This window comes from Brachyhypopomus gauderio, chromosome 2, assembly GCF_052324685.1.
Source record: "Brachyhypopomus gauderio isolate BG-103 chromosome 2, BGAUD_0.2, whole genome shotgun sequence".
In the NCBI taxonomy this organism is placed as follows: Eukaryota; Metazoa; Chordata; class Actinopteri; order Gymnotiformes; family Hypopomidae; genus Brachyhypopomus; species Brachyhypopomus gauderio.
Window position 1 is genome coordinate 4,425,869 of NC_135212.1, and position 15,817 is coordinate 4,441,685.

General features: G+C 43.3%; 3 protein-coding genes and 1 long non-coding RNA gene across 5 annotated transcripts in view; 2 read left to right on the top strand and 2 right to left on the bottom strand.

Moving 5' to 3' along the window:
- Positions 1–15,817, bottom strand: part of LOC143484402 (uncharacterized) — a 161,693-nt gene that overhangs the window by 134,891 nt on the left and 10,985 nt on the right. The gene's annotated exons all lie outside the window — the stretch shown is intronic.
- On the top strand, positions 1,578–4,731 carry LOC143508956 (uncharacterized). Its single transcript, XM_076997536.1, has 5 exons — positions 1,578–1,743; positions 3,793–3,986; positions 4,070–4,162; positions 4,254–4,478; positions 4,569–4,731. The coding sequence occupies exons 3-5, from the start codon at positions 4,149–4,151 to the stop codon at positions 4,729–4,731; spliced, it is 402 nt and encodes a 133-aa protein (XP_076853651.1). The 5' UTR covers positions 1,578–1,743; positions 3,793–3,986; positions 4,070–4,148.
- Positions 5,139–5,683, top strand: LOC143508742 (uncharacterized). The gene is made up of 3 exons (XR_013129445.1): positions 5,139–5,249; positions 5,341–5,484; positions 5,605–5,683. It is a non-coding gene; the product is annotated as an uncharacterized LOC143508742 (long non-coding RNA).
- LOC143484418 (uncharacterized) lies at positions 10,099–13,150 on the bottom strand. Its single transcript, XM_076983117.1, has 5 exons — positions 13,060–13,150; positions 12,709–12,879; positions 12,089–12,294; positions 11,444–11,525; positions 10,099–11,101 (listed from the first exon to the last, which is right to left on the bottom strand). Exons 1-4 carry the CDS (start codon positions 13,143–13,145, stop codon positions 11,470–11,472), a joined length of 519 nt encoding a protein of 172 aa, XP_076839232.1. The 5' UTR covers positions 13,146–13,150; the 3' UTR covers positions 10,099–11,101; positions 11,444–11,469.

A 15,817-nucleotide genomic window follows, 5' to 3' on the forward strand; every position in this document is an offset into this window, starting at 1 on the left:
GCGCATGTGTGTGTGTGTGCGCGCATGTGTGTGTGTGTGTGTGTGTGTGTGTGTGTGTAGAAATTGCTGATGTCTGAGGACTTAATTTGGCAGCAAAGTCACAACTCTGTTGACTCCAGAAGGAATGTGGAAGCTTATGGAGGTTTAAACCTTCTGAGCTTACTGTGTGTGGGTTTGTGTTTCCAGGCTTTCTCTGCGTGAAAAAGACTGAAGAAGAAGAAGAAGAACAACAACAACAACAACAAGAGGACATCTATGATGATGAAGACTCAGACTTTGAGTCTGTGAATCTGGTGAGGCAGTAAATGAGTTAGTGTCACTCACTAGGCCTAAAGAAATCGGCTTTTAGGAATCACCAGTAGATTACTGTTTGAAGACCTGAGAGACCTGACTGGAACATATCTAACCATCATTTCACTGAGGTAAAGAGGAGCAAGACCATGAAGACATTTAAAAACCATGACTAGAACCTTAAAATCTATTCTAAAGCTGACAGGTAACCAGTGCAGTGAGTGGAGTGCAGGTGTAATATGATCTCTCTTTTTCTCTCTCTCTCTTTTTTAACATCGCAGTCGATGCAAAGTACAACACGACCCTCTGTGCCCAGTGCTATCTGGTGTGCCGTGCAGCACGTGAGCACGTCTCCACTCATGTTTGCCGGTGTTACACCGAAATCTGACCATGTGAGCACAAGGATCGTTGTTGCACATCATCTGTGTGTTCGTTGTTGAGAAAGAAATGTGCTGTTACAGTATAGTGTTGTCACATTCTGATAACGTAGGTAATCATAGTTTATTATAAATAATTATAAAACATAGAGGCCTAAATCACATATCCCTTGTGCAGGCTGACACAATTAAACATTTCCCTGCTGGAAAAAACATCTAAAGCTGGTTAAACTGGCTGACCAGCTGCACCAGTGTAAGCTGTTTTGGAACCGTGTAGCTGGTAACTGGTTAAACAATCCAAAGCCAGCTGTTAGCTGGTTCATACGTGGTAGCTTGATTATATCTTGTAGCTGGTTTATAGCTGGTTGTACCATCTTAAACCATCTGGTAGCTGGTTTGTGGTTTGACTGTCTAAAACCAGCATGTACCAGGTATTCTGTAATCGGAATCAGAATCAGAATCTGGCTTTATTGGCCAAGTATGCTCACGCATACAAGGAATTTGTGTTTGGTTACAGTAGCTCCCAGTGCACAAAAACTAACAATAACATTACCGAAGTAAAAACATTAACTCACACATGAAACACACACACAAAACATACATTTTTTACATACACATACATTGTACACAGTGTACAGAGTTGTATATATACAACATATTGTATATATGAGATGCAGACTGAATTAGATAGATAAGTTAAACTGAATTAAAATAAGGCATATAAATATGGGAACAGGATAATTACTGGCAGGGGCAATAAGTACAGTGTATTCTTATGCACCATCACCAGATAATAAAGTGCAGTACAGGAGGTGAACAGGGTGAGAGGGGACGAGCTGGATGGATTGTACGTAACGGTCTTGTGTGTATGTGACAGACTGTATCCTGTATGTTGTGTTTTAGTGTTCAGCTGTTCATGAGAGTGATGGCAAGTGGGAAGAAGCTTCTCTTTAGTCTGGTGGTCTTAGTCTTCAGTTGTCTAAAACGCCGTCCTGAGGGAAGACGATGGAACAGGTGGTGTCCAGGGTGTGAAGCATCAGACACAATGTTCTCTGCACACTTCCTGGTTCTGGAGGTGTGTAGATCTGGCAGGGTGGGTAGTGTCACACCGATGGTCCTCTCTGCAGACCTGATGATGCGCTGCAGTCGGTGGGTGTCGTGTTTGGTAGCTGAGCTGCCCCACACTGTGATGGATGCAGTGAGGACAGACTCAATGGTGGCGGTGTAGAACTGCACCATCAGCTCCTGGGGCAGGTTGAACTTCCTCAGCTGACGCAGGAAGTACAGTCTCTGCTGAGCTTTCTTGATGATGGTGCTGATGTTGTACTCCCATTTCAAGACCTTGTAGAATGCTGTAGGAGTCCACAGCCATCACGTTACTGTCCAGGATGGTGAGTGCTGGGCGGGTTGGGGGGCTTCTCCTGAAGTCCACTCTCATCTCCACTGTTTTTGTTGTGTTCAGCTCCAGGTTGTTGTATTTGATCCAGAGGAACACATGCTCAACAGCCCGTCTGTAAGCAGACTCATCGCTGTCCCGGATGAGACCAATGACCGTCAAATTGTCTGCAAACTTCAGGATTTGGACTGAGGGGTCAGTAGAGGTACACTCGTTTATGTAGAGTGAGAAGAGCAGAGGAGAGAGAACACAACCTTGTGGAGCTCCTGTGCTGGTGGTCCTGGTTCCTGAGGTGATCTTTCCCAGCCTCACCTGCTGCTCTCTGCTAGTGAGGAAGCTGGTGATCCACTGGCAGGTGGAGGCTGGCACACTGAGTTGGGTCAGTTTGGTGTGTAGATGTCCGGGGATGATCATGTTGAACGCAGAGCTGAAGTCCAAGAACAGAACTCTTGCGTATGTACTTGGATGGTCAAGGTGCTGGAGGATGTGGTGAAGACCCATGTTCACTGCATCGTCCACCGACCTGTTGGTTCGATAAGCAAACTGCAGGGGGTCTAGCTGGGGGTTGGTGATCTCCTTCAAGTGAGTGAGAACCAGCCTCTCGAAGGATTTCATGACCACAGAGGTCAGTGCAACGGGTGTGTAGTCGTTCAGTCCTGTGATGGTGGGCTTTTTGGGGATGGGTATTATTGTGGATCGTTTGAAGCATGACGGTACGACACACAGCTCCAGTGATTTGTTGAAGATCTCTGTGAAGACAGGAGCCAGCTGGTCTGCACAGATCCTCAGACAGGAGGGTGACACTCCGTATGGACCATACTCACTCTTTGTTTTTTGAAGAGTCGGTGCACGTCTCCTTCACAGATCTTCCGGGCAGGCTGGATGGGTGGCTGAGAGTCAGGGGGGTGTGAATTGGTGCTGTCCGGTTGGGTGGAGCTGGACTTTTCAAACCTGCAGTAGAAGCTGTTAAGGTCATCAGCCAGTTGACGACCCCCCATTGTCTGGTGGGGGGTTCTTTTGTAGCCTGAGAGACTGTGCAGGCATCTCCAGACGGCTGATGGCTCGTTAGTGGACATCAGTCTGCTCAGCTTGGTGGAGTAGTTCTTCTTAGCAGCTCTGATCTCTCTGTTGAGTGTGTTCCTTGCCTTGTTGTAGAGCGCCCGGTCCCCGCTCCTAAATGCTTCCTCTTTAGACCGGCGCAGCTGTTTCAGTTTGGCGTTGAACCAGGGCTTGTCATTGTTGTATCTTATGTGAGTCCAGGTTGGAACACAGATGTCCTCACAGAAGCTGATGTAGGACGTCACTGTGTCAGTGTATTCATCCAGGCTGCTTGTAGCGTCGTCAAACACACACCAGTCTGTTGACTCCATGCAGTCCTGAAGACTTTCTTTTGCCTCACTGGTCCACTTCTTTACAATACTAACCTCAGGATTGAGCATCTGTCTGTAGGTTGGGAGAAGATGGACCATAGAGTGGTCAGATAGGCCCAGAGCAGCTCGGGGAACAGAGCCATATGCCCCCTTTAAGAAGTTTAGCAGTAGTATTAGGGAAGGAACAATTTTAAATGTAATTATAAATACAGCAGAAATGTAAGTAATTGCAGTAAGTAAGTACGTAAGTAACTTAGATAAATTAAAATGCAATGCAGACGGACTGGGGCCATTTTGATTCCTGCCTTTTAGTATGTAAATTAGGATGCAGCTAACGATACCTATTGTTCCTCTTCAGGCCATTAACAGAGGGTGTCACCTTAAGGCAGTGGGGAGGCCTTATTTAAGAGGCCACACAGAGAGTCCACTTCATAACCAGTTTTTGGATTGTCAGGACCAGGTCACTCTACTCCACTGGACTTCTTGAGATTCTTCTGCTGCAGATTGCTTTGCCAGTTGACTTTGCCTGACCGGAAACAGGATTTTCTACAGGTTTTTTACATTGATTTTATTACTGTTTCTGAACTTTTTTGGTTTGTTTGCTTTTGCAATTTGTCTACTTCCTTGTGCTACAGGTAACATCCGAGAGGGTCCACTCCACGTCCTACCACAGCTGTTTTGACTCTGTAGAGCTCTGCACCTGATTAAATTAGGATGGCTTCTGATGCGTAAGTACAGTCTGCTTATTTATCTGTATCAAACTATATTGTTACCATTAGTATTAGTTGGGGCACTGATGATTTTCTTTCTCCCACATAGCCAAGCTTGCCATAGGACCTTCCTCCTGTGTACTTTGTGCAAGAAGACCCACTGGAGTCTTTCGGTGCACCTGAGGAGGAACTGCATGAAGAACGCCTCAGAGACAGACATTGCGAGGGCAGTGGAGACGGCCAAGACAGAAGCAAACAACCTCCTGCGCAACGGCCGTGTATGGGACTACGACCTCATAAAGAGGATCGTGTCCAGTCCCACTCCTGTTGACGGGTACTGTACAATAGTATTACATTTAATGGTCTTTGTTGTCAGCCTATTTGTACTTGTATGATTTATAATTGCCGTGTGTGTTTGTTGTAGACTGATTGAGGAGCTTCAGGTCAGGGGGAATGTCGTGCTGAACATCCCCCCCATCCCAGATCCCACCCCTGCCATCCCTGATCTTCCATCCGCCGCTGATCCCGTCACCGGAGCGTCCGATACGGCCAGCAGCAGCAGCTCTGGGGAGCTCTACCAGTGGTGAGTGTTTCATGGTTTCACGTACTCTGCTTGCACTTCACATAGCAATGCCCATGTGTCGTAGGCAATATATTCAATTATGTTTTGGTTTGCTTTTCAGCCCTGCTGATGTTAATCAGGGGACATCGTTGAGGGAGCGGATGTCAGCGGCCGGCTTATAAAAGAAGCACTCCAATGACCATCCTCTCCTCTGTGCATTTGCCACGTACCTGAGAAAAGAGTTGGGAAATGTAAACTCCAAACAGGAGGTAAGAACATTCTCAATACAAATGTATTACTGCATTTATACGATTAATAAATCTTGATTCAATAAGACCACGGCACATTTCAGACTAAAGAGCCCACACTCTTTGCTTTGTTCCAGGTGGACAACGTAGCACGCTTCCTGTTTTTCATGGACCACAGGGAGCCCAACTTGTTTTTTGTAAGACAGCCAGAGAAGACACGGCAGTACTTGTCCGACCTCGCAGGAGCTGGTCTGACTAAGCAGACCGTGCAGAACTATGTCAAGAGCATCAAACGGTAAGCAGTGTGTTGTTCCTACTGGTAGTGTATGCTGCAGTGCAGGGCTTTTGTAATCACAGGGGCTGATTCTCATCCTGTTTCATTTCAGCTTCTTGAACTTCCACGTGGGATTCACTGACATAATGTTCAGTGACAAAGAGCTGCATGCAGACTGCAAGAACTTCCTGTTGTTTCTTGGGCACGTACAGGCCTCAACCCAGAAGCAAGTCAGTAAGGAGGTGACAAGGAAACGGTTAGCATCTTTATACCACACCCAATTTATATTTACAGATCTTATGTCGTAGTAAGGATGGAAAGATGTAAGTGAATCGTACATAAAGTTAAAGTGCACTTTTTTTTCTTCTTTCAACAGCTTTGAAATTCTCAGCGAGGGTTGCGTCCCTCTTGAGAAGTGCGTGGCAGTGTTGGAGGCAGCCAAGGCCGACTTCTTGAATGCAATGGAGATACTGATTGCGTCTGAGCCCAAGGAGCTGTCAACCAAACAGTCTCAGGTGATACTCTACTACCTGGAGGCACTACTGATTCTGCGCCACCTTCAGCGACCGGGTGTAGTCGAGCACATGACTGTAAGTGTTAGCATTAAAAACACGGGCCTTTTGTTTTGTGGGTTTTTTTTTTATATATATATATTTGCCTCGTTACAGTTTTTAATTAGCCTCATGCTTAACTAAGAATCTTTCCCTCCTCTTGTAGGTTAAAGAATGGATGCTGCGGAGAGTCTCTGGGCAAGGTGGCCATGTTGTGGTGGGTGTTAAGGAGCACAAGAACGCTGCCACACAGGTTGCCACCTTTGCCCTCTCCCAGGAGGAGGAGATGGTAAGATGCTCAGCACTGGTTTAATTCTGGTAAAAATGTTAATTATGTGAATGTGTCCTTGCATTTGATATGAAATTAACTGCTTTCCTGTTTCCACAGTGGTTCGATGCCTATTTCACGGAGATGCGCCCGGTCTTCTTGGGGAAGAAGAGGAAGCACATGGATGGAGCTGATGAGGAGACATTTTTCATCTCCTCAACGGGGAATCCGATTCACAATGCATCGAATGACCTGGCACGGCTGCATGATAAGTAAGTGAAACAAAAAAACCTGTCTTCTTTCAAATACAGTTTTATTATTATTTTTTTTTTTAGTATTATTTTTTTAACACCATACATATATGTGTGTGTTGGATGTGGAATTAATGAGCACATTACCTCTATGTTGCAGATACAACGTGGAGAAGGTCACCAGCCAGGTGGCGCGGCGGTCATTTAAATCGGCCACAAAGCTCCTGTCAGACAGCGACAAATCCATGGTAGCAGACTACCTGACCAACAGCACGGCCACTGCAGAACGTCACAACCGCATGAAGGTGCCTGAGAATGTGGTGTCAGCGAGTCTGGTCCTGCAGCAGCTTACCGGTGGTTCAGAGTGAGTGCTTGTTCAAGTCTCCACTATAGTATGGTCTCCAATTGTAGTAATTTTGCCTATACTCATCATCTATCCTCTTGTTTCTTGTAGATCAGAAAACAGACGTGGCCGCCCTCATCTGGATGACCAGGCGGCATACGATTTGCTCGTCCGGGCACATCCGGTGACCGTCGATGGTGTGCCTCCGAAGCGGTCGGTGCGGACTGCGATGACGCAACTGCACGAGCGCTACTGTTATGACCGCTGGCGCTGTGAACAGCTACAGATGCGCATCCAGCACGTGCTAGGTGAGTTATCTGAATCCCAACACCAGGGCCCAACACAACCCCAACCGCATGTCATGCATTTTATGCACACTATTTGACTTATGCTTGAGCTGACACATGTGTTTTTCTTTTCTTCACAGAACACTTTGGCCGGCGGCAGCCATCGGAGTCAAGTGTGCGCCGATGGCTGGGCAAGCAGGGGTGGAAGGTGAACGTCCCCGATGCCACACAGATTCTACAACAGTGGAAGCCCGCTGGCCAAGTTGACGCCGCCTTGAACTCCACCACAATACAGAAGATGACCAGGACCCAAACGTGGAAAGGCCTTGTCGTCCTGGAAACTCCCGGGAAAGGACGTGGAGTGTTCACGTCCAGGAGGTTCCGACAGGGAGAGGTGGTGTGTGACTACCATGGGACAGTGGTGTCACGTCAGGAGGGTCTGCGTATACACAAGAACACTGGAGAACTGGACAGTGGATACATGTTCTTCTTTACAGACAAGTCAGGTCAGGCAAAGTGCGTGGATGCACACGAGGAGACCTGTCCTTGCCATCCGGAGATGACCACCTTTGGACGCCTGATTAATCATTCGAGCAAGAAGGCGAACATTAGGCCAAGGCTTTACCATGTGGACGGCAACGATGAGGGGGAAAAAATGTAAATAATGTGATGTTTGTTTTATGCTTTTATGTATGCGTAATTTTCTTGAACATTAAAAAAATTAAACTTATGTTTTATTCTTAGAATACCATGTCTTCCCAAGGTGCACCTTGCCCCCGCCACACACAGTAGGATTATAGGCATGGGTGATCCACCCTGTACAAATGACCACTTTGTGCATTAAAATACCCAGGCCCAAGAGGCCTCTCACCTCACATCATGCCCAGAGGTGTGCCCCTTAAGTTTAGTATTAGGGAAGGAACAATATTATTTAAACATAAAGACTGACCTCCTGCTCTTTCATTATCATCATCACTGTATTTTTAAGAAGTTTAGCAGTAGTATTAGGGAAGGAACAATTTTTAATGTAATTATAAATACAGCAGAAATGTAAGTAACTGAAGTAAGTATGTAAGTAACTTAGATAAATTAAAATGCAATGCAGATTGACTGGGGCCATTTTGATTCCTGCCTTTTAGTATGTAAATTAGGATGCAGCTAACGATACCTATTGTTCCTCTTCAGGCCATTAACAGAGTGTGTCACCTTGAGGCAGTGGGGAGGCCTTATTTAAGAGGCCACACAGAGAGTCCACTTCATAACCAGTTTCTGGATTGTCAAGACCAGGTCACTCTACTCCACTGAGAACGGACTTCATCTGACTTCTTGAGATTCTTCTGCTGCAGAACGATGCCGGAACGCAAACAGCGGCATGAGACAAGGGGTCACTGGGGGCAAAAATGTCACTGGATCACACACAAAACGCAACGCTTAGGCACACAAATGTCAAAATAACAAGCCAATTTGTATATATAAATTACTTTTAAATTATTTACATGTGTTTTATAAGTGTTTTAAGTGCAGAAGTGCATTTTAAGTGCATGTTCAAGTACTATAGCCTAAATTCCAGCACTTTCAAATCTGAAACACAAAGCAACATTAAAATTCATCAGGTAAATGTTCCTTCCCCTGTTTTTGGGTGTTTCTTTATACTACCACATCATATCATTTCAGACAACACTGCATAGAATGTGACGCGGCTAGTATAAACACCTCCACCCTTCGCGGAGGTTTGCGCGAGTTGTGCGGAGTCGCGCGCTACGGTCACTCTCGAAAGTATAACTAGCTTTATAGGGGAGACGCTAAAAGGGAGAGCTCTTATGTGATTTAGGAAGCCTGAATGTGGATCTTGTGTTTAAAAAATCTCTTTTATAGAATTACAGTTGCAATCAAAAATATTCAACCCCCCAAAGATATTAAGGATTTATCAATATAAGTTTTTTCAAGATTCTGCTTTGGATGACTTCTTCATGGGTTGAGTGATACATAAAATCAGAACAGAAAATGCATGATATAATATTTGTGTGTAACAGTATATTTTGTAAAGATTTCATCACACCTAAAGGGCCTTGGGTATAAGAAGATTTCCAAAAAATATAACATCCCAAGGGACACCATTGGGAGCATTATAAGGAAGTTTAAAACTTATGGAACAGCTGCAAACCTGCCTGGCTGTGGAAGAAAGCCCAAAATTTCATCAAGGGTCCTTAGCAACTTAGTCAGGACAACTAAGAAAAACCCCTGTGTGAGTGCAAGACACCTACAGGATGACCTGATGAAGGCTGGAACAAGTGCTTCAGTAGCTACTATAAGACGTGCACTGAATAAAAGAGGACTTCATGGCCGGACTCTAAGACACACTCCACTCTTAACCACAAGGAGCATCAAAAGTCAACTAGAATATGCCAGGAGGAATTTGGATAAGGCTACAGAGTTTTGGGAGACAGTTCTATGGACTGATGAAACCAAACTGGAACTGTTTGGACACATGGATCAACGGTATGTCTGGCGTGCGAAAGGCCAGGTTTATGACCAGAAGAATACCATCCCCACACTCAAGCATGGAGGTGGGTCATTGATGATGTGGGGCTGTTTTTCTGCAGCAGGAAATGGCAATCTTGATTGTGTACCTAGCATCATGGATTCTCAGAAATACCAGGCCATTTTAAAGAGGAACGTGATGCCATCTGTTGACAAATTAAACCTTGGCAATCATTGGACCTTCCAGCAAGACAATGATTCCAAGCACACCTTCAAGTCAACCAAAGCTTGGTTGAGAAAAAGATCCTGGAATGTCCTGGAGTAGCCTTCTCAGTCCCCAGATCTAAACCTGACTGAAAATCTTTGGTGGGATTTAAAGAAGGCAGTTGCAGCACGGAAGCCATCAAACATCACTGAACTAGAGGCTTTTGCATGTGAAGAATGGGCCAAGATTCCAATTGAGAGGTGTAAGAAGCTTGTTAGTACTTACCAAAAACGTTTGTTGGAAGTTATAAAAGCTAAAGAATGCTCCACAAAGTATTGAAGCAGGGGGTTGAATAATAGTGCACATGCACATGTGTACAAAGAGTTACATTTTTCATTTGAACTTCAAAGTTAAGTCAACTTCTGTTGTCAAAATAACTCCAATATGTATGAATAAATACTACTTGTTGCTTAATGTGGTTTTTTTTGTCATTTATTGTCATTGTCTTTCATCCACATCTCTATAATGTCTTTGGAGGTGAGGGGGTTGAATATTTCTGATTGCAACTGTATTTGTTCAATTAATTGGTTCAATGCAGACAGATTTCTTCATAACTTATAATTAGTAGGCTTGAAAGTTACTGGAGTGAGGCAGACAGTTCCCGGAACGCACCCTTCAAAATTAAAGAGCTCCCGGATCCTGTTCCGGCAGGATCCGGCTCAAATTAAGCCCTGGCTATAGAATACAAAAGTAATTTTATGAATCATAGCTTTTTCATTTTTTAAGACTCCTCATTGAAAAGTCACATTACACATACCAAACAACAAAAAGACTATAGATCCTTGTTCCTTTTGCATGTGATAAATTACATTCTGCACAGTTACCTCAGGATATGTCAACAGAAAATAATCATAGAACAATATATATCTATAGTCACCATGACAACAGTTATCATGATAAGTGTTAGTATTTCAAAGTGCAAAAAGAGCAGAGCTCCTAGGCATGTTAAACCTGATGTGATTCACTAAAATCTGTGCTGCTTATTTAAAAGGACTTCTGAGTTTAAGGATTTAGCTTTCTGCTAATTCAAAATGTTAAAAACGTTTGACTTTCTTCCTCTCTCTTTCATTTAGAGTGCAGGCACAGTAAGAAATGCACAAACATGTCCATCTTCAAGTAGAATCCATGTTGGGCTTTATTTTGGTCTGGAGGTCTGGCTGGCAGCTCTGAGGTGATCGGGAGGTTCTTCACAAACTCCTTTAGGCTCTTGCGGATATTGGAAGGTTGGGAAGCAGCTCAGTTCAGCAGCGCCGGGCCCATGCGATCAGGAAGGGCTTGGCACAGGTGGACAGTGGCCCCTCTCACGCTTCCACCCCTCCCGTGGACCGTACCACTGTTGCTGGAGGTCCCCAGGAGCTACCAGAGCAGAGGAAGCACCTTCTGTTCAACCAGTTGTGGCTTGCAGGGGTAGAGTTCCCTAACCAGCTCTATAAAAAGAACATTTAAAAGGAACAAAGATAAATAAATCAACCCTGGACAGCACTGGGTTATTACAGAAGCATTTTTTTTACCTAGAAAGTGACAGTATTTGGTAAATGTGGTAACTCTCTGGAATGATTATTATTATCAATATTATAAATATTATTAATTAATATAGGAATTATAGTATTTCTGGTAAATCTTTTATCTTTTTTTATCTCTGCCATCTCTTAGCATATCAGTGGAATGACTTTCTGAAAGAATTGTTTTTTGATAAATGTATTTGAATTTGTAAAATATTTCTGTATACACAACCATAAAACATTAGATATTGTATATTGTTTACTTACCTGCAACTTTATCAACAAGATCCACTTTAGCTTTTCCACTGAGAAATTGAGCCTTTGTGCAAAACGGTTGAAGTAGTGTTATCTGAAAAAATATATATCAAGGACAGTGTTGGTCAAGTTCAGCAATATTTACAGTATGGTAATTCTTTTTAGAAACGTGTCCTGCTTTATCAAAACAACTAATTATTCACATAAAATGTTACACTTTAACTAAATATATATGAACAGTATCTGATAGGAGCACAAAGCTCTGTTTGAAAATGGTCATTTGGAACGCATATGCATAATTATTTGAGTGAATAGGCAGAACAAAAGAGCCTAAGCACATCCACTGTAAACTCCATTATTTAACGATCTGCTGTCAGATAACGCAAGATCTCCTGTCAGTCTTACAGAAATATTTTTTTCTTTATATTGGACTGTGCCTTAATATGAAAGGAGATTTCCATTTGATCTGCACCACAAACATCGAGCCAAAGAGCAAGAACATTCTTTTACTGATTTGTGTGAACCTTTCCCCAACCTAGCAACCTTTCATCGAAAGATACAAAGGTAAAACAGAACACAATCATTTTTGTTGTTGTTTTTCTAAAGCCCAGTGGCATGTGTCCTTCAAGATGTTTTTAAAGAGAGAAAAGAACCCACCAAGGTTATTGATGAGAGCTTGAATGGCACCTCTTGTTGCCATGTAGATGGCGTTATTCTTGGAGTTGAGGTGATTGTCCACTATAGCTGGGACTAAGATGTAGAGCACTTGGGCCAGGTTGTCTCTGAGCAGTGTGATTATCTTCTGTAAGGCCTCCAAGGCATAGAGGTTAACCTTGCAGTCGTGCTTTGAAAGCATCAAATACCTGTAGCAGAGGAAGAGGGGTATAGAGCAAGCCGCCCATGCATTCATCAGACACTCACCATATCAGTGCCACTAAGCCCTGGAGCTGATTTGATTTCAAGCCCTTTCATTTCAACCAACTGATTTTTCAAGTCATTCACTTGGATTCTTTGGTTTAATGCAATTTCAAGGATACACTTGGGTGAAATCTTCACATACATTGTAAAACAAGCTCACGCTAACAATGAACATGACTGCCCTCCACTGTAATAGTTAAAACTGATTGTTGTAATATTTTCTACTCTGGAGCATCTGAGCTTTTGACATTTCTTCAGATGTGCCAGCATTTAATGTTCTCCAACGTATGACCCCCCATACAGATCACTTCTGAAAGCTGCTGAAAACATAAAAAATCAATTCAGTTCAAATGTGTTACCAGGAACATGTTGCCCATGACCATATATGGGTTGTCCTCGCAGTCGGCCACCAGCTGATCAATGCCCTTGATGGGCTCCCTGAAGTCTTTTGAACCCAGCAGGTCTTGAGCTGCTTGATGTACTCTGTCTTGTCTGTAATGCTGTGGATGTGTGCTCTGCTGCCATCTTTGCTGAAAACACACAAGAGAGAAAACACAAGGATTGGGTTATAGTGTCCAAACAGAAAATGAACAAGGCTGCAATCAAATTAAACCAACATCAACACCATCAAAAATTGCAAACATCAAAGCAGTTCCAATCAGGATGCACTTTTTTTTGTTGTTGTTTTGATTAACTGTTTAAATAATCACCTGCTGGCAAACTGAGGAGGAGGTGCGCATGACTCCACAGCTGGGATAGAGCGCCTGCCTCGAGCTGAAGGAGTATCTTGAGGCATCTCACCCAGACCCTAAAGCCACATCAACATCATGGAGTGATGATATTGAAGTCCACATGTTGTTTCATACTTTGATTCTATCCCAAAAGATAGCCGGTTCATTTTGAACTATGCTCTGTCCTTTAACTACTGGGTCTGGGACTACACTGTGCATGCCTTACTGTAAATACAATGTGTGGTGCCACGCAGTGCCCTGTACTTTATTATTTGTTTACAATCAATGTCTACCATCACAGTTTAGATGGTTTTTTTATTGCAGTCTGTTTCACCTAAACGTTTTGTGAATAAGTTTGTTTAGTGAGTTAACATGGGGCATAGTGCTGAATGGGATAAAAAATCCTCATCATGTATCCAAACATGAATCGCCATCTTGGATTTCAGAGTGGATACACCTTGGATATTTTCGATTAATAAGTACTACATATAAGCATATACCACTTATAGCATTCAATTGTTATATAGTACACTATGCCTGACCCAGATTTTTCTGGTCCATAAGCAACAACTTGATAAGCTCATCTAATATTACACTGCACCTTGCATATTACTCAATATCAGTGGCCCAGACTATGTAATTTTGCACTGGTGGCTGTCCTCTAGTCTCATGCCCAGTTCCATGTACACTCCCTGTCTAACCTGACTTAGTTCTGAAGACCTTCCAAAAACCACTGATGTGCCAGGACATCCTCGAGCACAGGACGTTTTTCAGGGTCCTTTTGCAGACACCATGTTATCAGATGGCGGCAGTCTGTGTGTGTAGCAACGGGATTAGTTGAGAAAGAAAATCAGTTACCATCTGAAACTTCTGATCTGACTGTTCTAATGGCTTATTCAACGTTTTTAAATGACAGAACTGTACAGAAACATCCATCACTAACAAAAAAGACTGAACAAGTCTTTTTATAATTTTAAGACGGTTACAAAATGTTGTATTGCCAATTCTCCATTCTTCATTAGTCCATTTGATCAATCTGTGGTTGTGTATTACATTACCAGATGAAATAATTACATAAATTATCATTTTGCAATTTAGACTTTCAAGTTATCTTGAAGATGCTTCTGCCTTTTCACCTCTGGATGGGTTTCCCTTGAAGCACAGGTGTGCCTCAACAATGTCTTCCTTCTTCTGAAAGGGCACATGTCCACAGATAATACTGTAGAGGAGCACACCCAGACTCCAGATGGTGGCTTGACGGCCCTCATACGCCCTGTCAACCAGCCATTCAGGTGGGCAGTATACCATGGTTCCTGAGACAACGAGAGAGAATCATCAGTAACAAAATAACAAGTTTATAATAGTCTCTAATTTGATCCCATTTTTTAACTTAAGGTGCACATTTCATTCCTATGGTGAATAACCTTCAAAGCGCCTGTAGGGTTCGGTCTTAAGCAGATCGCCACAACCAAAGTCGATCAACTTGACGTCAAGGGTGTCCGTGTTGACCAGAAGGTTCTCTTCCTTGATGTCTCTATGCAGAACTCCTCGGTCACGGCAGTGAAGGACAGCCTGAACCACCTGACGCATGATCCGTCGTGCCAGTGGCTCAGGCAGTTGGCGTTGGTACAAGTCTAAGAAGCCAAACAGGTCCATGCAGGGGACGGGTCGCTCCAGAATCAAGATGAAGCAGTAGCGGTACTCATACCAATCTAGGAGCTTCACAATATGCTGACAACGAGGTGGCCTGCACACCATCTTCATTAAAGCCACCTCTAGGGGGAGACTGCGAGTTTTGCCGGGCTAAAATTAAGGAACACATGGTTAGTGTAGGTTTGAAGTTTTATAGTGGAATTATGGTTAGCAGGATAACACGAAAGGGATCTGGATTGGTACCAATCATTAGATGAAACATGAATCTAAAAAGTTAAGTTTTCCATTCGTGTTGGGAGGAGTCACTGAATGGAAAATTAAAAGCTTTGCGTTTATAGTCCCTTTGCAGTTTTACCCATCTAAAAAGTCCCAGACATTGTTACAATATTACATAAGTAAAGATATTGGACTTACAACAGTGATGAACCGTTCTTCGTGATGCTTTGGCACATATTTAATGGCGATCTGGTCACATAAAAAACACAGGAAGTAAAGTTGTTTACACAAAACAGTCAGTACATTTAACATATCTAAGGGCTTGCAGATGGTAGCCACAGCTTCTCAGGTAACACATAAATCTGGAGTCTGATAAATACTCATCCACAGATTGTCAAGCTTATCACATTGTATAATCAGGATCTTTGTGTTCAAAAAGTGGTAAAAGGTCAAGGTACATTAGATTTGACCACTTGATTGCCATGTGAATAACAAAGGCTCTCTAGGGAAAACTCATCGCTCCTTTCAAAGTTCTAATCACAATCTAAAATAGAAATTAGGTCCCACAATCATTCTTGTATTGTGTGCTGATGCTCACCTGTTTTCCATCAGCCTTGCGGACTCCTGCATACACTGCGCCGTATCCTCCTGAGCCTAGGAGATCTCCCACAGTGTAGCGTGAAGTGAAGCTCACTACATGAAACAAAAACAAGTTACATCCTTGTAACTGCAAAACATTATTCAACATGGGGAACTAGATTTAAAACATTGTTGTGTAATGCAGTGTTAACAGCAAAACAATTTACGTGCAAGCTCAGTGATCACACATGAAGCGCTGAAGAGCAGGCAACACTCACCAGAACTGTTT

Coding starts and splice junctions, on each gene's coding strand:
- LOC143508956 (XM_076997536.1), top strand. Junction 4,479..4,568: donor AGTCCCACTCCTGTTGACGG/GTACTGTACAAT, acceptor TGTTTGTTGTAG/ACTGATTGAGGAGCTTCAGG.
- LOC143484418 (XM_076983117.1), bottom strand. CDS start 13,145: ATGCCTCAAGATACTCCTTCAGCTCGAGGCAGGCGCTCTATCCCAGCT. Junction 12,880..13,059: donor CCTCCTCAGTTTGCCAGCAG/GTGATTATTTAA, acceptor GTGTGTTTTCAG/CAAAGATGGCAGCAGAGCAC. Junction 11,526..12,088: donor AGCTCTCATCAATAACCTTG/GTGGGTTCTTTT, acceptor ATATTTTTTCAG/ATAACACTACTTCAACCGTT.